This window comes from Hemicordylus capensis, chromosome 1, assembly GCF_027244095.1.
Source record: "Hemicordylus capensis ecotype Gifberg chromosome 1, rHemCap1.1.pri, whole genome shotgun sequence".
Lineage (NCBI taxonomy): Eukaryota > Metazoa > Chordata > Lepidosauria > Squamata > Cordylidae > Hemicordylus > Hemicordylus capensis.
Window position 1 is genome coordinate 169,451,535 of NC_069657.1, and position 23,744 is coordinate 169,475,278.

The following is a 23,744-nucleotide window of genomic DNA, read 5'->3' on the forward strand; positions in this document are numbered from 1 at the left end:
TAGTTTTAATAGTGGAGTAAGCAGCTATGGTAGTGGTATGGAAGCTTTCCATTACATATACTTTGGAAGATGTTCTTATTTTACTGTAAGGTTTTGTTGTCTTTCTGTGTTAACATAGTTAGTCTCACTAATTGTATCACCACTTCTGATTTTGCACATTTGTATGTAACACACATATTTGTAAAGCTCTTCCACTGGTTTTTATTCAGTCAGGATGGAAATGGCGGCTGGCTGTCATCTCTCAGCATGTACAGAGTTATTAACGCTAATCTTTCTCCACACAGCAATGTGTGTGTGCATGCACAAAATCACCATAGAAGACTATCATTGTGAACTGGTCCTTAGATTTGGGAGATGGAACTCCTCCATCAGCCTATCACTAATTTGTGCCAACTTCTATCTAATATTTTCCCCCAAGGGGTCCAGGACTCCCATTTGTCAACATAGAATCCCAAACCTCAGTCATTCTAAAGATCCCAGTTATCCAAATTGGCTATGATCTCTGCGTCAAGCCATGTCAAAGATGGCCAAATACTGCTTCTGTTCATCAGTTAACAAAATCTTCTGGATGGTATTGCTCAGTATTGCAACGCCCTGTTTAAGTTACCGATGTAGTTTTATTTGGCATGGTGACCTTGGAAGCTTGGAAGGATCTGTTGCTATCTGAAGAAAATGCTATGTATGAATTGTATGCTACCCTTAAATACAGCTGTTTGAAATATGTAATATACTGAAATGGTGATGAATTACTGTTAAGTAAACAAGCAAGTGATGTGGTCATGTTCCAATTTTTGTTTATTTTCCAGGTACAATATTGAATGCCACACGGTTGAATCTGCAAATGATATTGTGGTCCCATCCTACAATGAAAAGATAAAACACTGTGTTTTCCAGGGTGATCTCTTGTTGTTCAGCTGTGCAGGATCTCATCCAAACCACAAAAGAATCTGCCCTTGTAGAGACTACCTTAAAGGACAAGTTGCACTTTGTAAAGACTGTCTATAGCAGTAACTCTCACATGACTTTATCAAGGGACGAAAGCTCAAGTGGCTTGGAGAGAGCTACTACCATTTCTTGCACTTTGCCCAGTTGACTCACTGCAGGCAGAACAATTGCTGAAGAGCAGAAATCTGAACCGTGATGGAACAGAGTAAATTAGCTATTTAAAAGAAAATCTCAGTTTTATTTATATTTCTTTTCCTAAAGGAGCAGGTACAATGAAGCTCACTGAAAACTATATATAGAGGTGACAAATGAAGTTCAATTATTTGTAAGAATAAAAGAACTTAGGATGCGTTGTGTTTCTTTTCCCAGCAACTCCTGATCTACAACTTTTCTGAATATTATTTCCAGTACAGAATTAGATCTGAAAGATTGGATGGCGCAGGAAAAATGTTGCACTGTTGGTGGACTGTTTCCGGGGTTCTGTTGAACCCTGAATAGTTGGTGCTTTCCCTATGAACTTGGAGGTACAACGTAAAGCAGCTACTGAATATGTCACTGGCTGTTGGTTTTTCTCTTACCCATCACACATTGCAAATGTATCATCTTCAGCACTGCTACCGTCCCAAGATGGATGAGCAACTAGCACCATGAACTGGGAAGATTAGTGGCTGCCAGAGTGACAAATCCTTTTGGCTTGATAATGGATTGATTGGGGCATTCATCAGGGCTAAAATGGACACACTGTTTTAAATGGTTGGTACTCTTTTATGGTCTTGTCCAAAATGATCTGTGCGTACTCCGTTTCCTCCTTTCCCCAGACTTTTGTTGTAGAGTGGTGGCTAGAAATGCTGTGTGAATGCTGAAAGCAAAATGGTGCCATTGGAGCATAATTATTTTGGATTGGCTTTCAGGTATGGAAATAACAAATGAAAGGTCAAACTTTAAAGAAAGCAGTAAAGAAATAATGTATGTTAAAAGAGGGTTCAGTCTTATTATTGAGTAGGCATTTGAAAAGATATTTTGGGATAGAAAACAATTACATGAGCGCAGTCACTTTACTAGAGTCTGTCTAACAAAAAAAACATGGGTGCATGGAAACAGGTTTTTTATGTTAAACCCTGCAGTCACTCCAGAGAGTGAATTCTGAGTTTGTTTGTTTAAAAAATGAGATTAAGTCTTTAATAATAATAATAATAATAATAATAATAATTAATAATAGAGTGGCTGACATCCAAATAACATTTTGCACCCAATGGGAGATGTGATTTTTGCTGATCCTGCCCATCCTCTCTACAGACTGCTGTGGCTCCTGCAAATATGTACCTGAGGGTCCTGCAATGCTCCTGGACATTTTTTGGGAGGCCCAGAGGGCTGCAGAGTAAAGGGAAGATTGGCAAAAGTCCCGTCTCTCCTGTTACATGAGGAAAACATTACTCAATGCATGCAATGTTGGTCTGCATGTCAGCCAGTATCTTTTATTAAAAAATAATGGTTGCATTGCAGCACAGCTGATACATCTTTCAATGCACTACTTGTGGATGGGAGGAAAGAGACATTTAGTGGGAAATGAATGCTTTATCATTGTGCAGCTAGATCTGAAAATGACAAAAGGTTTCAAAATAAAAAATAAAAAACTTGGACCATTTTCAGTATCACATTTGAGTATGATGTGTGTTTCCTTTCCCCTTAAAGATTACACACTATTTCTACTAATGGGGAAATACTGTTATTTCTATTCTTTTGTAATATATCTTAATTCATTGTTTGATATTCATTGTTTTATGTGATGATGACTAGCATATCTTTTGACATACCAAAGACCATATGGGGAAACATTCTCTAATCAATTGTCGAGAGTAGTTTCTTTTTAGTTCAAATGCTCAGTTTTAAAATATTACATTTTATTTCAATTGCATTTTAGTTTGTAAATGTAGTACCTGCAGCAACAGTAACTACTTTTATTAAGTAGTTTTAATGGCAAGACCTGGATAGAAACTAAATGATAAAATATCTCTTTTTCAGATGCTATGTGCAAAGCATATCTCCAAAGTGTGTATCAATATTAGTGGTGTTGATGATAAAAAGTTTTATCAAGGTGGACCATAGTGAACATTTAACTTTTTATTTGTGAAATTACAAATGAGCAGTGGCTGGCCCAGACCCTTTAACAGGGCTCACTTGAGTGTGAAAAGACTAATTTTATGGATTTCTGCAATATTTAACACTTGAAATCTGGACATATGTATGTGTTAAGTTATTAAGCAATTTCAGATTCACAGTTGATCTGTAAGTACAAAACAAGGGCAACAGAAGCCACTGTATCTCCCCCCCCCCTCAAGTGTCCACACTTAAGCCTTAAAGATGGTACACGGTGTCGGTGACTGACTTGATTGTTTGGTATAAGCTGTATTCTTGATGAAAGCGGGATGTCACCAAACTGAAGCTGGCAATAAATCAAGCACTACCAATTATTGTGGCAGTGAGTGTTTGAAAATATTTGTGCTGTAAATATATCTTTGTTAATATATTCAACTAGTTTGCCTTTAGTATGAGGGTTGATTTTTCTCTATCTTTTTTCCCTTTTTGTGCAAGATTACCAGAGAAGCATGATAGTACAAAATTCCATCACAAGAAAGGTTGAATCAGGAATTTTGGTCTCATATTGGAGGATCTTTCCTTCAACACTTAACATGGATTATGTAATCTGATGCAACATTCTGTATGTATATTATGGGGGGTGGGGATAATCATCGTGAGCCCCAAAATGACCCAAAGCATCTTGCTGTCGTCTTGATGTAGCCAATATGATTGGTCTTTCAGTACTCTCTTTACCACAGCAGGTGCAGATCTGCTAATTGCTAGCCTACTGAGTTGATTTTACAGTAAACTGGCCCCAACAAAAGTTGTTTAATTTCATCCAGTAACACAAATGAGTGAGAGTGTAAGTGAATTTATAAAGTACTTATCCTACTAATGTGGAAATTTTATTTTTTTATTACTAGGATCAGACCTTTGAAAGTTTATTCATTATTTCTTAAGTTTATTAAGGTGCTGCAATTTTTCTGACAGTAATATACTTCTGAGTAGGGATGTGCTCGAAATGCGATTCAGCGTCCGAATCAGAGCACAATCCCTTTAAAACTGAGGACTTGCAGAGCCCCTTTAACACGGAGGAGAACAGATCCATACCACTTTCTCTTGCCGCCACGGCACTTCCCTCAACTATGCTTGTGCACTGGTGGGCTATCTCCCAGCTGCCTCTGTGTGACACCAGCATGCAGGGGCAGCTGGGAGACACCCAGCCAGTGCACAAGCATAGCTGGGGGAACACCATGATTATGAAAGTGGTGGCAAGCAGAGGAGGAGTGAAGTATGTACCTTCTCTCCTCTGTGTTAAAGGGGCTGTGTGCAAGCACTCAGTTTTAAAGGAACTGTACTCCGATTCAGATGCTGAATGACATTTCAAGCACATCCCTCCTTCTCACCATGGAAGATACATGAATTTGTGTTTGCACTTTCTTATGGAAAATGCAATGGCTTACCCTGTGCAGGCAGACAGTTCAGCACCGCCCATGCTACTGCATGTGTCTCGCTGCCCACGCTGTTGCAGAAGAGTCTTGTTCTGCTGTGACATAAAATAAAGTTGCATATCGCTACATCCACCGCATCCAAGAAAGTGACACCATGCAACTGCGATGCACACAGCAGCATGAGCATTGCTGGACCATCTGCATATTTACCCACTATAGAATGTGAGTATAGAATCTGTTTACTGTGAAGATGACTTGGTGAATGGAATAAAACATGAGGTTTCAACTTACCGTGTTTTAGTCAGTACATTCTCAGTGAACCAGGCACTTGTATTAAAAAGTAGAAGCAAGTGAGTCTTATTATCATTTTCACTAACTGTTCTGCAAGCAAGCAGATGAAGATTAAGGAGTTTTTCAAGGGATCATTCTTTTAAATATTGAATATTTATCGATAAAAGCGAACATTTTTAACTCTCTTTAATGCATAAATAAAACAAAAGATATTCCAACTCGAGAAAATGCATTTCAGTGTCCATACATCATTATCAATGCTCTATTTTCAGGCAACTGGAAACACTCAAGATTAAATACAGTAACTGAAACTAAATAACCACTCAAAGGACAGGAGAAGGGCGGGGAATGAGAGAGATCTTCACAAAAGTAACCCTTTTAATAAAAAAATTGAGGGAGGCCAATAAATTTCATTGCCTCCCTCAATTGCTTCTTTACATTAATGGCTGTAACTGTCCAATATCATTTTATTTATAGTTTGATGATAAAACAGGTACTTGTCCTTCTGTGGCTAAGCTGCATGATTTCCTTAAAAAATGAATGTGAGAATGAGATATTTCTTTTAAGATGATCAGTAGAACTCTGTATGTTACCTTTTCTGTCAGATAAAATTCCAGCACCAGAACTTAATTTTGTCCTTTGGTACACTAGGTTGCAATCTGCAGATCTCACTTAGTGAAAATTTAGTTCTAAAATCCTCATCACCAGAAGCAACAGGTTTTCATAGTTTTCCTTCTTTGTTTTATGAGGGGTTTTTTTTTTACCCTTTTGTTGTTTGGTATTTTTCAAAAACATTGTTCTATTAGATTACCAGAATTTGAGAACTACCGGTATTTACATAATTTATTTTTAATTTTTTACCATTAAAGCTTACCCTTTGAAAGGTAAAGATTGAATAAACTGTTTAAAACTGCCAATAAACCTCATTTTGTCATATGCAAGTTGATTTGCATATCTATAAATAGGTATGCTTTTGGTATATTAACTGTTTTGTTATAGGGGTTCTTTTGTAGTAGAAGCAGTCATGTTTGCAGGGTATCTTTGGTTTTTGCATGACAAAGTCGGAACACATTCTGCTAATATTTGTGCCTTTAAAAATAATAATAATTGTGTTTGAGGATGTAGACAATGCCTGAACAGCTATAATGGAACACTTAATTTTAAGATTAATATTTTGTGTAAATATTAGTAATATAAATTCTAAATATTTTCTATTAGAAGACAATGAAGAGCATTCTGCAATATAGAATGTGGCAAGTATACGGTCCATTGATATTTCTACTTGAAAGTTGTGTCTAAAAACAATACACTTTTGCACCATGTTATATCTACTATGTGTCAGCAAATGGAATAATGCCCAGGATCTTGTATGAGTTGGTGCTCTGTTTTGTAAAGAAATAAACTTGCAGCTCTCAATGATCGAAAAAACTGGAACGTTAATCAGTGACAATTGGATAGGTTGTGGCCAGCTGAAAAAGAAAAAGTGAAGGTAGAGTCATGCTTCTGGTTTTGTGAACTGGCAAGATACTTTGCAATTTCATCCTCAGAGAGGAAGCCTACAGTTGATGCATTTTCAAGATGCTGAAGTAGCCTTTTGCTGAATATGAGGCACATCTTATACTTTCAGTCTTCAGTGAATCGCAAATCAGAACCCTTAAAGGTTCTCCTAGTTGTTGTTGTTTAAATTTGGTGAAATACGAGCTTTACCATGTGAGCATTCCAGTAGAAAATGTGCGAGTCTTTGCCTTGTTTCTGATCTCTTCCCACCATTGCCATGTCCTACTGCCAAAGGGCCTTTAGAATTGTCTGTCTTAAAAGGATATATGCTTTCCCCCACTATCACCACATGTGTGTCTAGCTCTGTTTCTCTTACCCATTACATTTTCAGTATTCACAGGATTAGTGAAGTCCCCAGTGGTAATCCACCTGCAACAAACTGTATGCACGCACACAAACCCCTCATCCTACCTACCCACCCACCTTTTTTTAAAAAAGGCTACATGTGGCAATACTCGTGAACAATTCATGCAAGGTTAGGCTGCCTTGCTTTTACAAATGGCCACCAGAAAAATTTGCAAACTCTGCATGCTCACACCAGTTCATACGTTCTCCACATAGCTGTGGAGGATTTTATTTTTTTTATTCTTATTTTTGAATGCAAAGACAGCTCATTTGTAATATCCCTATGATTTCTCCACATGATCATTCAGCAGTTATTCTGGCTGTCTGGCAGGCTTTCTGCTTCCAGACATTTAAAAACTTATTTGGAGACAATCCAGACAGTTAAGTCACACTCAAGTTCAAATAAATGAACTGCATGATTGAATAAAATATGCAATGTTTTGTGTAGCTTCTTGAGCCAAACTAGAATATTCTGAGTCCATGTTCATGTGACTGAAAAAGTGTGAGCACATCACTCTCTTATGTAGCAATTTTCTCTTCACTGATGCCTTCATTTTTATGTCATTTTGCTTTTTGGGGGGAGGGGGGGAGGTGGTAGTGGCTTTTTTCAAATGCTTTTGTTTTAACAAATTTTATAACTGCAAGTTTTACTAACAGGAAGAGTATACTGATAGTGCTTTCAGCAGAGAAAATGTTATGGCCTTGTATAAAATGATAGTGCATCCATACTTGGCATAATGGACTAGTAATTGTGACAGACTATGCTTGAAGGACAATTGAATAGATTTCAGAAAATTCTGGATCATGGCATGCTCGATGTGCGACATACATTTCAAAAAACCACAGAATTGGCTTTAAGAAGAACCATCCTAATTTCATCAGGGGGTTTGCATTCTGGATAAGAGCCTTGTTAATTAGTCTCCTTCTCTTTATAGCTACTAAATACACATTTGAATTGCTACCTAACATTAATGCATGGGAAACTATGGGGAAAGCTCCTCTAACCATCCTGGGGGCAGAGATGGTGTCGTGCAAGAGAGCATACATCTGTGGAAAGAGAGAATCATGGTGAATGTGTGCTAATGATCAAGTAATGTGCATAACTCAACCTTGAGTTATAGGCCCTTCAGTCACCTTCCTTGTCTTCCAGTTTTGTCATCGTTGAGAGGATGTGTTAAGCTAGGCATTTAGTGCATTCTCTTTCTGCTTAGGGTATCTCCTCTGTGGTCAAATGCAGCAACTAGTGTGATAGTTTGCTTCACTGACATACCGACGATGCACTAATAGAAAATTTTAGAAGTCGATATCCAAATTCTAACTCCCATTAATGTCTCTAGCAATGTTGTGGAAAGATGTCAACTGGTTTCTTAAAAACCCTAAAGAAAAGCTTCCCTTTTCTCACTATGAAGTTTGGCTTTAAAAAAACCCCAAAAAACCACTTATGCCTCTCATGCATCACGCCTAACTTCCTGAATTGTTCCCCTACCATAGTGATACTGAAACTAAACCATGTTTTATTAATGCAAGTATTCCAGGTTGGAATTCATTTGCTCATCCACTTGATATGTGTACATTTGTGCACGTTAAATCTATTAAAAATGGGGGTCCGCTGTGAGGGACAGTTCTAACATCTCCATTAGAACTTGTGGCACTTCTGTAGAGAACCGGATATAGTGCTACCAGCATTACTGTATTTGTTCCCATTATATGCTAGTAGTGCTGCCAATCAGTGTTCCCTCTAACAGGGATTCCCAGATGTTGTTGACTGCAATCAAATGGCCAAAGGCCACTGCAGCTGGGGATACTGGGAGTTGTAGTGAAGAACATCTGGAAATCTCTGTTAGAGGGAACACTGCTGCCAACTGGTTGCTTCCACATCTGCAGCAGCACTGCCGCAAGTTCCAATGGAGACTTTAGAAATGTGCATCATGTCAGTCAATATTATTTGATAGCCTTATATTTTCACTGCCCACTCTAGTCATTAGCTTTTCTTTTGAGAGAGTTTGTGAAGCAGAATCCTTGCATTGGTTAGCCCCACGTGCCTTCATAAAGTGCCTTTAACTTTACGCTTCCATCAAGCTATTTAAGGAACAAAGTACCTGTCCAGTTTATACCACCCATGTACCAAGCTATTGGGACTTGACCTCCTGCTCTAGATTTATCTTCACTGAGAGCAACCTTGCAAGAAAATGAAAATTACCATGCTGGTCCACAAAAAGGTTTACTTGATCACTTCATTATACATGCCTTCCCTTCCTGATAATTTATTAAACACAGTTCTTAGTTGCCCTAGGAGGTGAATAAATATTTGAGCTTCTAAAGAAGTCCAGTGAAGTCCAATCAAGCCTAACTATTTTTCTGAAAGACTTTGAAGATTGATTTTAAGAGCCAATTTTTTAAAAAAGACTTGTTCACAGCTGTTTACATAGTTAAAGAAATTGAAATATTTAAAAAGCTTCCCTGCCTTAAGAGGGGTTGCAGTCTTTACAAAGATATAAGGGAGAGAGACACGAGCAAGCAGCCACTGGAAAAAAGCCACTGGATGCGTTTGGGCAATTACTCTCTTCCTGATCAACAGGAAAGCCGTAACCTTTAAAGGTGTCTAGGTGCCTTTTTGCCCAGTTAACAGCTGCAATGGCACAGCGGGGAAGCAGCTTGCCTAGGGAGCAAGAGGCTGTTAGTTTGAATCCCCACTGGTGTGCTTCCCAGACTGTGCCTAGTAAACATGTATTTGTTGTCACCTATATCAGGCAGCAGTGATATGGGAAGGTGCTGGAGGTGGATGATCACTTCAGTGACAACGGCAAAGGTATCATCTCATACTGTGCAGGAGGAAGGCAATGGTAAACGGCACAATCTTTTGCCGAATTAGCAGGCATGAAGCCAAAAATAGTAACTGAAAGTAGATAAAATGAAACTGACCTAAACTGGGCACTCTATATTTACCAGTAAAATTACCCTTGTGATATCAAAGGAAAAAACACAGGCTCCAGTAACTTTAAAATTGCACCTGTAATGATGGATGCTCTATAAAGGAACAAGTGTGCTGGCAGACTGAACGTCAACCTGGCCTGCAGTAGATTAAAGTGAATTGCTTCAATTGGGATGTGTTCATGTGCTGTATTTCAGTGCATGGCTAAAGAAGCACTGTGGGAATCCAGTTGGGATCGATGCAGCTGTTTTCCTTAATACTGGTAGTACTGAAGGGAAGATAAAGCTAGAGCAGGGGGGTTACTTCCACGGTTGCTGAGCCGGTTACTGTCCATAAATAGCACTCAACAGTATGAGGATCAGAGAACCTGGGCATGAGTGAAAGAACACTAAAACAAGTTCCATTAGGCCAAGAGAAATTTCGATTAGGTGGAGACATGCTGAAACGCTAGGAACCGCTAGCACGCATTCCTGGTGGGTGAATCATCCATAGTCGCCCCCAAGTCTGACTCCCGTGCCACATTACTGAGATTCGTCCAACTACATATCCTGACAACTGAAATTGGGCAGCTGTTGGAAGACTCTCAGTAACATGGCGTGGACACCAGACTTGAGCAGGTTTCAATAACATGCTTGTGAGGAACTTCTGGTCCCATGCTAACTGTCTTTCAGGTGGTCATGAGAGGCACATAAGTGTAAAGCCTGGCCTGTATTGTTCTTTGTGATGGCCTGTTTATACAATGCACTATGGCAGTGCTGTGAGAGTAGAACAAGCACATGTAAGAGAGGCTTAATCTGCTGCTTAAATCAGTCTCTATTGCAGAAGCACCCTGTTAAATTCTCCATTTCCTCTTATTCAGCAATCTGCTACTAGTAGCAGAGTTTAGTGAGTGAGTACATTGTTAATGTAAGAAGCAGATTCATCCATACATGGCAATGCATCCACTGTGCTAATCTCTTTAAGAAAGTGAATGACAGTCCATGCTCTCTCGCTCCTGGATTGATGTAGTGTGTGGTTTACTTTAAAAACCTTCATTAATGCCTTTTAGGTTTGTTTTCTTTTTTCCAAATGTAAAACAGAAGCATTAAAGAAAAGAAAAAGCAACAGCATTTCATCAAGACAATATTAATGTTTCTCATGAAAATATGAAGATACCTTCTGCAATTAGACCCAATTCCTATCTGCCAAAAAGAGATTGGGAGAGGAATGTTATGATCCCCTTTCTAGAACTGTCAACTAATCAATTGTTTTCTTTTTAAAAATCACATTAGCCTAAGTTATTTATTGCAAAAGCACTGCTTATGTATGTTTAGACATTTTTGAAACTTTTCCTTCTTAAATTGTGTTCCATTATATTGTTCAAGCAGTTTTGCTTCATAGTGAGTACAATTGTCCAATTATATTGATTTAATAACATGGGGAACTTAAACCAAGGTGTAAATGTCTGTGTTAATGGCTGAGAACAATGCTTTTACTGTTGTAGGGGGAACTAGGGAGAACATTATTTTTCAATAAATTTTTGTGTGTGACTGAGTTGTTATTATCATTTGCCCTGTGCTTGAACAAAAAGCCAACCAACCAACCATTAGGCTGCATTGTATTTGAGAGCTGTACTGAAAACATAGTCATAAGAACAGAGCTCATGGAAGGTACTTGAAGTATTGAAATAGGGCAGAGGGAGTTGATAATAATTCTATATTTTTAGAGACTCAGGTTATGGTAGGGAAGCTTGATTGTATGTTCTGCTAATTGATCTAAAGATCCATCCCCTAGATTGGAGATTCCCAATAACTTGAAGGGCTGCCAGGTAGTTCTGAGAGCTCTCCTTCCCCACAATTTGTACCCCAAAGAGGATGATATCTCCACTCGAAAAGGGGAAGGAGGAGGAGGAAGACCCTCCTCCTCTGCTGCTGATTGGCTGGCAAGATTAAGTTCAACATATCCCACACCTCAGCCTGACAGACAAGTGTCAGAAAATTAGCACAGAGTACTCCGATTGAAATAGGACTAGTAAACTTTTCCCATTGGAGGTATGCACATGTAACTTAGGTCAGATGTAAGCCAGTAACTAGAGCAACCTGCTTCATGACTGTAACAGAGTGAGTATATGCGCACATGCATCCTAGGGGTTGAGCTGCACAGAAGCCTCACTTGTTAGGGACGCCTGCCCCAGATCATTTTTATGAATAAGTTAATGCTTAAGAACTTAGCCTGAACATAGGCAATTGATTTTTCATTTCTGGAGAGATTTGCCAAAGGCTATAATGGTGGCATACTTTATCTCGCACAGCAACTACTAAGTTGTGGGTATAATACTCACACATGGTTCCCAATATTGTAGGGTGATATCACACATACAGCAGTATGTGTGTGCATGCGACAGAGAGGTCAAAGTCTTGTGTATAGCTTGTCTTTCACATAGCAGAGGCAGGAATACCCAGAGAAATGATTTGTTTCTTGCCAAACAAGAGGCCAGCACGAATAGCTCATGGTAATCTTGTATCAGTTGTAGCACAGGTCTGGTGTAAAAAACTAAAACCTACTTGGGGTCTTACCATTGGCAATCTTTGTGGGCTTACAGAAAAATAGTAGAGGGCGAACTACCCTACCAATTTCCCTACCATCCCCCGCAACTAGAACACAGTTTGGCAATATTCAGCCCTCCATGGATAAACATCAACACATTGGGAGTTTTGAAATATCAAGTAGGATACAGTCATCTAGAAGGCAGAACATGCTACCACTTCACAGGAAGCAGAGTACGGATGTAGCATCATGCTCACATGACAGCATTGCCAAGTGATTCCCTCTGTGCAGTCATAGTGCTAAATAACCTCAGTGACAGCTTATTTAAAACTTGCTCATGTCCATTTGTACATGTTTTTACAGATGGACATGATGCACAGGTAATGTCCATCTGCAACATGGCATTTGTAAGCAATAATCAAGTAGGAGAATAACACTGTTGCTAGACATCAATACTACGTCAGTAGGTGCCCATCTGTGAAACCTCATTCCAGGCTGCAATTTCCATAGTGCCTCATTTGCCAGGTACAATCCTGTGGCCTCAGTAGCAATGCACTGAAAGTTAGAACTGCATACTTGCATGTTCAGCTCAGCATGCACAAAGGCTTCAAGGCTGAAAAGGGTAGCAGTCGCTAAACAGTTTATTTCAATAGGCTTCTGTACAAGACAACTGACCACTCAACTGTAGTGTCCAAACAGCTTTTTCACAGGTTGATTTCCATGTTTTGTATAAAATAGGTAACTGCTTTATTGATTATATATGATGGAAGTCAGAAATTGAAATTCATATGTTGAATTACACAAGATGATGGGGAGAGGGAACATGAAGACCTACAGAATATATTGTAACTATTTTGCTACCGGATTGAAACCATCACTGCCTTACTTGTACCAAACAACAGAACACCCATGTATTTACCATAAATACTGTTACATAAGTGTATAATACAATCAAAGACAAAAATCAAACTTAACTCCTCTCACATTTTTGGCTTTTGCCTGAATATTAATACTTTGTTTTGTCCATGCAGCATAACATACTGTAGGTGGTGCTTGATTTTAAGAGTTTGTAAAATAGTACAAAACTAGAAGTTCATGTAAACTTGAGCCAATGGAAGGTGGCAGAAGGGATTGGCTGCTTCGTTTTAGGCTAGACTCAACCTCTGCTGTAGTAAAAGAAAAAAGCATCAACTTATGTTTGTTGGCATCCAGCAGCCAAGTACCATACACCACTGGATTCTGTGCAGAAGACACTGGCAACATCTCGCTCACTGCCGCCTCCTAGAAAATTGGTGGCAGTATAACCGAAAGTTAACTGTTGTCTATCCCTAAGAGAGTAGGCTGTTGCCTGCAGAAGCTATGTCCAATTTGATAGCCTTTAACATGTGTCAGTCGAATACCCCTTTGAAAATGGGCCCTTTTTACAGGCAGCTAGTGTCTTCAAGAACTCTCATTACTCCAGCAGTCAAGACACAGCAGATAAATCAGAATTGTAAACTTCAGTTCTATTGCCACTTGTAGGATTTTAATAGCACGCTCAAAAGGAAAATGCTGCTTTAGCCAAGATCTAAGCTGTGCATGTATTTGCCTATTTGTACAGATTTTCCCTTGACAGGTAAAGAAAATAAAGATACCATGGGAAACAAAGTGCATTAGTTGTAAAACATCATTGGCACCTCTTGCCAGGATGTAGATGCTGCTAGATTTTTCAAAAGTTTGTTCAGTCCATGCTGCTCAGTCTTTATTCAAACATTTCATAATGACGTGTTTGCCGTACCCGGGGAACCATGTCCATAAGTAGCCTGGAAATAAAAGCACATGGTGATCAAGAATGACATGTAGCAAGCAAAAAACTTGGTTAGTGGTGCTGGATGTTCTGGAGAGACAGTTGATTTCTCTTCTCAACTACCTCAAAGTAGTCTTACACACATTTTTTTAAACAGACAATATTTTTTTTCATCTGTGTATACATACACCAGCCACCTAATGGCGCAGTGGGGAAATGACTAGCAAATCCCTGCTGGTATGTTTCCCAGACAATGGGAAACACCTATATCGGGCAACAGCGATATAGGAAGATGCTGAAAGGCATCATCTCATACTGCGTGGGAGATGGCAATGGTAAACCCCTCCTGGATTCTACCAAAGACAACCACAGCGCTCTCTGGGCACCAGGAGTCGACACCGATTCAATGGCAAAACTTTACTTTATAAACACACCACACACACTCCTGGTAACTGTTCAACATGGCACCTTTTAACACAGTGTCTTTCTTACTTCTAGCAGTGAGAGAGCAACTGTCCCTATTCTTCCCAGTATAGCATTTCTCCAGTGGCTGTTGCCTATCTTGTTCCTTTTCAGAACATGAGCCCCTTTTCTATGTAAACCACTTTGAGAGAACGTTTTGCTGTTGTGTAAACAGTATACTGTGTGTAGACTAAAGAGAAATGTACAGAATTTACTAGAGCAAAAGATGGGCATGCTGTAGATTACTCCCTACCTCACTTCCCATGATCGACTGGGAACAGACTGTTCAAAAATATGCATGCAAAGTAAGAGAGAGAGACAGACAGACAGACAGACAGACAAATAAGTGCACTCACTTGGCTCCATAGGCAAAGATTGTAAGTCCGATTAGAACTCCTATACTCCCATCCAGGTACCAGACAGAAGCATTGTGTTTAAAGACTTCTGCACTTAGGAGGATGGAGAATCCCATTATTCCCCCCACTAGAGAGTTGAAGCCTGAAAAGGAAAAGGAAAAGAAATCAAGCATTGCTGACACAAGTCAACTGAATGATTCAGGAGCAAGCACAACTCCAGGGTCCAACCAGTTTTCACACTACATGACAATAAAGAATGTCCAGTAAATGTATTGCTAAAACATGTGGACCAAAATGTGTTTGTGGTGGTGGGGGAGAGGGGTGATAAAGCAAGTGCTCTGCAGCTCTGAACTCTCTCTCTCAAACTGCCACTGCCTTCAAATTTTATTTCAGCAGCCATACTTAAAGTTTCTCCTTTACTTTAGTGACATAAATAAGACTCCTCAACTTTCAAGGATCCACTAAAACACACATATAGTTTGTAGAGAGGGATTTAGTTTGTTTTAAAGAAATTATCCAGAAAAGCCAAAATATGCTGACTTTTGCTACTAACCTTCTAGCCCTGCCCCTTCTACCACACACACAAAATTGCTTTTCAAAAAGAGAAAATGCATGTTAGCATTACACTACAATTTGTCTTCATTTATTTCCTAGAACCAGATCACTCCCGCCTCCGTTTGTGCTGCCATGTCTCAAAGCATTCTGAGGGGCAGCCAGACATGCCCATCCCAAACTGCTGTTGGCCTATCAATGGTTCTCTCCCGTTTGCAGCAGCTGCCTTCACAGATGTATACCAAGCTACCGAGTGGACAAGGCTTACAGAGAGAAGGTAAGTAGGCAGCATTTTATTGTTGAATATAATGCAGTTTCTCTCAACCTATGCAATGGGCTGCCTTGTACAGACATCAGCTTTTCACTGCCACAACAGTGGCTCTCAACACAGTACCACTGCTGCAATACCCACAATCCTCTAGTGACAGTGAGACAACTCTACAAACGTAGCACAGAAGGGGGATGAGGCTAGCTGCTATGGAAAAGTCTGCTCACTCCTTTCAGAAGAAGAAATGGCACATATGGACTCTCAAGTTTGCTAAGCAGGTGGTGTAGGGAAAGCACACATCCTTCACACACACACACACACACACACACACACACACACACCACAATAAAGGCAAGTGTTTGGAAATGATGAGGCCGTGCTGCAAGAGAAATGGTATGTGATTTTTAGTGTCTCCCCCCACCTTTTACAAGAGCACTGATGCAGTTAGAGAGAAGTAGTCATCCTAGAAAGCACTATTTTTAAAATAAAATAAAATAAAATAAAATAAAAATTAAATTAAATTAAATTAAATTAAATTAAATTAAAATAAAATAGAATAAAAACCAAGCCTTAAAAAAAAAGATCAAAGATGGGAAGGGGGATTTGCACCTCATCACCTATAGTGTAACAGACTCCATCTAACAGGTGTCTATGAAAGCCACACATGTTCAATAGCAATGCACGAGTAAAGGGGTTGAGAGAAAACTGCATTTCTTCCTCAACCTCCAACAGTGGTGTGAACACAAGGTTCTCTGAAATAGTAGCATGAATCGGTACAATCTCTCTCAAAAATTGGAGTCCAGCGCAAGTGGGCTTATAATTTAGATTCTGGCCACAAGATGTCACTCTGGTCATGCCACTCACACATGCATGCAGCACAAGTACTGACAAACTAGGTATGTGGCTCCTGCTTGCCTGCACCTTCCTACAGAAGACTTTCTGTGTGCACAATAAAAGCATGATGCACTCCCTTTGTTACATTTAGGTCACATGTTTCTCCTGGAAGCTGTGCTACTATTATGGTTATAGCACATTTTCACAGGCCTCTCGTGCTTTCCTCCTGCCCTAGGCAGTGCATCCCTTGTTACCAATAAGTCAAGGGCATCTATTGTATGTTGTATGTGATATTACTAGGAATGAAACCGAAGCAGAGACCTCCAAAAGGGGCACAGAAGACCACTGACTACCAATGCATATTTGGCATGACAACTCGTCTTTAGGCTCGACTTTAAATACAATTACCATGAGAGGGCTGGCATGAGAAAGATCAGGATACTACCCTTTATTGTTTCATGCAAATGAATACAAAAATACAGTACGTACACTAGGACAACAAATAAAGTTTAAAATGGCACAAATGAAATTAAATCCTGTGCAAAGCCAGTAACCAAGCATTTATCTCTCATACAACTCTCAAATTCATGCAACTATTGATTTTTCTTTCTGGAGAAAGTAAATTAACATCATAACCTATTTTAAAATAGTTGCATAGGTTTGAGTATTTTTGGATATATGTGAGACACACACACACACAGTGTGATACTTTTTAAAATTTGGATGGTTTTTACCTTGTTGGTATATTTTAAAAGAAACAGGATTTAATTTCATTAATGTGATTTTTAATATAATTAAAACAGCCTGTTTTAATATACAGGCTGTTTTCTTTTGTTTGTAATATTCGTGCACACAAGTTGATGAAGTGGGTTTCTATGCTATATTGTTAATGGGTTGTACATCATTTCTGAAGTCAACCAAGGAAGTGTTTTAATGGTCTTCTGTGACCTTTGAGGTTTCCTTCCCTTCTGTCCCTGCATTTGGCGCCTTCCTTTCTTTTCTTTACCATTAGTGATCAGCAACACAATTATGGTTTACCCACTGCCTTTTGAGACCTGCTGTTCCTCTCTCACTCTCTCTGTTATTCAAGTTATGGCTGCATTTAGCACGCCTGTGTGTGTATGTGTGTGTGTGTGTGTGTGTGTTTGCGCGCACACACACACACAGAGAATTTAACCATTCATTTCCAACACAATCATGGGATACATTTGTCTACCTAACTGGCCACAAGATGTCACTCCTTTGCTACAAAAGTCAATGACAGCTTGAATATTTGACTACTGCTAGTAAAATGGAAATGACTTGACTAGCAAGCCAGAGACTGTCAGTTCGAATCCCCACTGGATGTTTCCCAGACTATGGGAAACCCCTATATTGGGCAGCAGCGATATCGGAAGATGCTGAAAGGCATCATCTCATACTGTGCAGGAGATGGCAATGGTAAAAACCCCCTGTATTCTACCAAAGACAACCACAGGGCTCTGTGGGAGCCAGGAGTTGACACTGACTCGACGGCACACTTTACCTTTAGGTAAAAGATGACACCACTTTACCTATGATGCTGTTGTTACTGACCTGTTTATGTGTAGAAAGGACTGCTGTTTATACTGCACAAAAATGTTAATTAACAAACAAACAAACAAACAAACGGTCAAGGAGGTGCCAGGCAACTTCACCTCAAGATGTACACTTTTTGTTTGAATGCCTAGAAGCATGCTTGTTTTCACTTCTAGGCACTGCAGACCTGAATGGCCATGCTTCATTTGGCCACCTGGATAGTTCTGGCTTGCACTACAGGAGACAAGCTATAAAAATGTACAAAGGAAATGCAGAGCCTCTTCAGAGGCCAGAAGTACATGTGACCAGTTCCCAGGCCTTGAACACAAAGCCATGTCACTGCTGTTCCAGAGCTTGCAGCAATGAGGCCTTCCACCATCCCCAAAGGCCCTGGCTGGTACTAACACGCAGGTGGACTGCACTGAGAGTTTGACTGGACCCAGCCTTTGGCAACAAAAATCTTCATGGGAGAATATGAGGGCTGCCAATCAGCCAGGGTGGAGTGAGTGAGAATATCCTGGCTGTTGCTGGCTGGAGGAAGCTTTTTTAGCCCCTGTAGTAGCTGCCAGCATGCTTTGGAAGGTAGCCAGCAACCCCTTTCCACTGAGCTCATATGCTTGAAAAGCATAGCTCATGCACGTGCACAAAGCAGTGGAGGTGCTGAGCTTTCTTTCAGCACACCATTTAAAACACTGCTACATGGCAGCTTGCAAGGTGCACAGCTGCACTTACTCCTTAGCACCCCACCCCACAAGTATTATTGGACTAAGGCTGAGTGTTGACACAGCAACTAGGGGTGTGCATAAAACCGGTATGCCCACTTCAGTTCAAGTCCGAACTGGACTGGGTACATTCAGTTTTGGCACCGGGGATAGTAACACAAAAATACTATTATTGGAAAAAACTCACTGCCTCCAGGGGGTGCTGCTGTGGCAACAGGAGGATCTCCAGCAGTCCCCCTCACCGCACCAGCCTCTCCCCAGTCTCCAATCAGCCCAGTTTGGACCGTTTTAGTCCATTTTCTGCCCATTCTGGGCCTCTTAGTGGGGACAGCATCCATTTTGCAGGCTGCCACACATGCACACTGGCCATCTATGTGGCCTGAGACATGACCCCGCAGCGCCCCCTGGAGGCAGTAAGTTTTTCAAAATGCGTGCATGTGCACAACAAAGCGCGCGCAACCCCAGACCGGCCGGGGTGCTTGGTTGGCTCAAATTTGAGCCAAACTGGGTCCGGTTCAGCCCCAGGTTGAGCCAGGAGTGGGCCCTTGAGTCAGCCAAGTATGGGAGAGAAACAGCATGGCTTCTGCAAAGGTCAATCTTTCCTTACAAACCTTTTGGAGTTCTTTGAGAGTGTCAACAAGTGTGTGGATCAAGGTGAGCCAGTTGACAAAGTATTCCTGGACTTCCAAAAAGCTTTTGACAAAGTTCCTCATCAAAGATTCCTGAGGTAACTTAGCAGTCATGGGATAAGGGGACAAGTATATGTGAGGATTGCTAACTGATTGAAAGACAGGAAACAGGGTAGAGATAAATGGAGAATTTTCACAATGGAGGGAAGTAAGAAGTGTGGTCCCCCAGGGATCTGTACTGGGTCCGGTGCTTTTTAATTGATTCATAAATGATCCAGAAGTAGGGGTAATCAGCGAAGTGGCCAAATTTGCAGATGATACCAAACTCTTTCGGGTAGTGAAATCCAAAATGGATTATGCAGAACTCCAAAAGGATCTCTCCAAACTTAGTGAGTGGGCGACAAAATGGCAAATGCGGTTCAGTGTTGGGAAGTGTAAAGTAATGCACACTGAGATGAAAAACCCCAGCTTCAAGTATACGTTGATGGGATCTGAGCTGTCAGTGACTGACCAGGAGAGGGATCTTGGGGTCATGGTGGACAGTTCATTGAAAGTATCCACTCAATGTACGGCAGCTATGAAAAAGGCCAATTCCATGCTAGTGATCATTAGGAAGGGGATTGAAAATAAAACTGCTAATATTAACATGCCCTTATACAAAACTATGGTACGGCCACAACTGGAGTACTGCATACAATTCTGGTCATCACATCTAAAAAAGGACATTGTAGAACTGGAAAAGGTGCAGAAGAGGGCAACCAAGATGATCAGGGGCCTAAAGCACATTTCTTATGAGGCAAGGCTACAACACCTGGGGCTATTTAGTTTAGAAAAAAGACGACTGCGGGGAGACATGATAGAGGTCTATAAAATCATGCATGGTGTGGAGAAAGTGGATAGAGAGAAATTCTTCTCCCTCTCACAGAACACTAGAACCAGGGGTCATCCCATGAAATTGATTGCCAGGAAATTTAGGACCAACGAACCAAAGTACTTTTTCACACAAACACATAATCAACTTGTGGAATTCTCTGCCACCGGATGTGGTGACAGCCAACAACCTGGATGGCTTTAAGAGGGGTTTGGATAACTTCATGGAGGAGAGGTCTAGCAACGGCTACTAGTCGGAGGGCTATAGGCCACCTCCAGCCTCAGAGGCAGGATGCCTCTGAGTACCAGTTGCAGGGGAGTAACAGCAGGAGAGAGGGCATGCCCTCAACTCTTGCCTGTAGGCTTCCAGCGGCATCTGGTGGGCCACTCTGTGAAACAGGATGCTGGACTAGATGAGGCTTGGGCCTGATCCAGCAGGGCTGTTCTTAGGTTCTTACCAATCTGAAGGACAAAGAGACACCTGTGAAGTGGGCAAGGAGGTTCCTCTCAGTTGGTTCTCTAGCAAAGGAAATACAACTGTCCCTACTTGGTCCTGCCCAGTGTCCCTCTTGGGGGCCGCTGCTGGTGTGCCCCAGCTTTCTTTTTAGATTGTGAATCCCTTTGCAATGAGAGGATTCACAGTTTAAATGAGGTGGCCATTTTCTTATTTCTTTTTGTGCTGCATAAGTCACTTGAACGTTTTGTATTTAAAAAAGAGTAACACCACCACTAGATATACAAGCACAAGTGAGGCTTTTGCTAACATTTCGGCTCACATAGCAACCCAGGTTGCTCTGCTACAACCTGTCCTACACTGCATTCTGCCCTGCCCAAGTACCAGAATTTTTTCAAATTATCAATCTGAGGGATCCTGAATAGACAGACGGTGGCTGACATCCAGATTAACACTGTGCTGGTGTGTTAGGGGAGGGATGGTTTTTGCTGACCTCCCCTTCATTCTCAAATCCACTGTGTCTCCCAAAATATGCCCGAGGAGTTGCACCATCGGCAAAAATTCCCAGCATGGTGTTAATTTGGATGTTAGCCAGTGCTGGAGAATATAAAATTTTGCTTGTGCCTTCTCCCTACTGAGGGTATTTTATAACAACTAACTGAGGAAGATTTTAAAATACATGACAGTAGTCTGCAGGCGTAGGATATTTTTATTATTCTTTTTGTGTGTATGAAACAATTTTTTTTATTAAACTCTGTGCTGTTTAAAGGAACTTGTAGTTCTAGAGTCTGTCATAGCAGGAAGCAAATTAGCAGGAAATAGAAAACTGCTAACAACTCTGACAGGCAAGAGACTTGTTAATTCGCCTTGGCCAGCAGCTGCTTCTGCTACCCACCCTAACTATACAGTTGGCTGCTGAGTGGGAAGGAATCTCATCCTTCCAAAAATGCAATTCCACTGAACTCAAGCACACTAGGTGCAGAGACTTGACTAAAATAGTCTGAAAACACATGGAAAGCACAGACACCAAGTTAATTATAGAGTTCAGATCCTAATTTCAGTAATTTAGGGGAAAAAGTCAGCAGCAACACAATTATCACAAGGGTGTAATTAAAGGACTGAGAGGGAGGGGGTTTCTCAGCTATTGGAAAAGAATGTGACTGGTTAAGAGTACTGGGAACTAGGACCTAAAGAAAAAGGCAGAGAAGTGGGACAAAACAGCCCCTTAATTTTAGCCAGTGTGTGAAGATGTTTTTCATTTCAGTGGGGCCAATGGAATCCTTTTTCTACTATGAAGCTTCATGATCATTACTAATTGAGCATACAAGATTACAACAGAGCCATACACATCAGTTTTTCCATTCCTCCTTTAAGTCTTCCAAGCAGAAGTTTCTCCATAGATGAAGTCTCTGAAAACTTTGTTGCAAATAAAGTTTAAACATGATAGGTTTTGCTCAAGACAGTCCAATAGATGAGACAACAATAGAACTGGTCTTGTGGTAGCAAGCATGACTTGTCCCCTTAGCTAAGCAGGGTCTGCCCTGCTTGTATATGAATGGGAGACTTGATGTGTGAGTACTGTGAGATATCCCCCTCAGAGGATGGAGCCGCTCTGGGAAGAGCATCTGAAGGTTCCAAGTTCCCTCCCTGGCATCTCCAAGACAGGGCTGAGAAAGATTCCTGCCTGCAACCTTGGAGAAGTTGCTGCCAGTCTGTGTAGACAATACTGAGCTAGATGGACCAAGGGTCTGATTCAGTATATGGAAGCTTCCTATGTTCCTACCATTGTTATCTGGGGTTCCCACATTCAGAATTACTCCAAGTGTGTAGTTTGCCTGAAACACTACTAAAAATCTCCTACTTTTCAAGCAGCAAATGTTCTATGCTGGAAACACAAAGCCTCCTAAACTGCTCAGCTGCTCTGTGCCAGTAAGGTGTCCCTTGAAACCCAAGACATAAATACATTTCAGTGCTTTTAAGTAAACTCAAAGTTGACCATGGATCTTGAAATTAAAGTGGTTTCTCCCAATGTCTCAGTGGGAGATGGTTTCAAGGCCCTCATGGACTCCTAAAGGCTTGAGAAACCTGGAGCAGGTTTCTGCAAGAATAGCAAAATGCTTGTGCTGCAAGAGTAGCACAAAGCCTCCTAAACTGCTCAGCTGCTCTGTGCCAGTAAGGTGTCCCTTGAAACCCAAGACATAAATACATTTCAGTGCTTTTAAGTAAACTCAAAGTTGACCATGGATCTTGAAATTAAAATGGTTTCTCCCAATGTCTCAGTGGGAGATGGTTTCAAAGCCCTCATGGACTCCTAAAGGCTTGAGAAACCTGGAGCAGGTTTCTGCAAGAGTAGCAAAATGCTTACAGGAACATAGAAAGCTGCCTTAGATGGCCACTGGTCCATCTAGCTCAGTATGGCCGGGCGGGCTATGGGGTGGAGACTGCCTTGGTTGGCCTGACGGATGATGTCCAATTGGGAACTGACAGAGGGAGTGTGACTCTGTGGGTCCTTTTGGATCTCTCGGCAGCTTTCGAGACTGTTGACCAAGTATCCTTCTTGAACGCCTCAGGGGATAGATGGTGGAAGGCACTGCTTTGCAGTGGTTCCACTCCTACCTCACGGGCAGATTCCAGATAGTGTGTCTTGGAGACTGTTGTTCTTCCAAATCTGAACTTTTGTATGGTGTCCCTCAGGGCTCCATATTGTTTCTGATGTTGTTTAACATCTACATGAAACCGCTGGGAGAGATAATCAGATGTGTCCCAACAGCTGTAGCAAATTTGGTTCAAATCGGTTAAGCGTTTCACAAGTTAGCCTACTTGTGCCTCCAAAGTTTATGCATCTCCCATCTTGAATCAGGGTGGATGACATCACAAACTACACCACTGAGGTGTCCCTGTGTGTCACTCACTGCAACTGTATCCAATTTGGTTCAAATGGGTTAGACAGTCCACAAATTAGCCCGCTTGTGCCTCAGATGTTCACGCAGCTGCCATCTTGAATTAGAGTGGATGACATCATCACACACCACACCATCTGGGCATCCCTATGTGTCCCTACAGCTGTAGCAATTTTGGTTCAAATCAGTTAAGTGGTTCGTAAGTTAGCCCACTTGCGCCTCCAAAGT

The 23,744-nt window shown here is 41.0% G+C and overlaps 2 protein-coding genes across 8 annotated transcripts in view; one reads left to right on the forward strand and one right to left on the reverse strand.

Moving 5' to 3' along the window:
• MGAT5 (alpha-1,6-mannosylglycoprotein 6-beta-N-acetylglucosaminyltransferase) overlaps positions 1 to 11,129 on the forward strand; it is a 209,587-nt gene extending 198,458 nt beyond the window's left edge. For all 4 annotated transcript variants that reach the window (XM_053253618.1, XM_053253628.1, XM_053253608.1 and 1 more), the window contains one exon: positions 807 to 11,129. In XM_053253618.1, the coding sequence (XP_053109593.1) occupies positions 807 to 1,005 (199 nt within the window). In that variant the 3' untranslated portion in view covers positions 1,006 to 11,129. The remainder of the gene's footprint in view (positions 1 to 806) is intronic.
• TMEM163 (transmembrane protein 163) overlaps positions 4,938 to 23,744 on the reverse strand; it is a 141,004-nt gene continuing 122,197 nt past the window's right edge. For all 4 annotated transcript variants that reach the window (XM_053253701.1, XM_053253684.1, XM_053253695.1 and 1 more), the window contains 2 exons: positions 14,731 to 14,872; positions 4,938 to 13,928 (listed from right to left, as the gene is read on the reverse strand). In XM_053253701.1, coding sequence (XP_053109676.1) covers positions 13,868 to 13,928; positions 14,731 to 14,872 — 203 coding nt within the window. In that variant the 3' untranslated portion in view covers positions 4,938 to 13,867. The remainder of the gene's footprint in view (positions 13,929 to 14,730; positions 14,873 to 23,744) is intronic.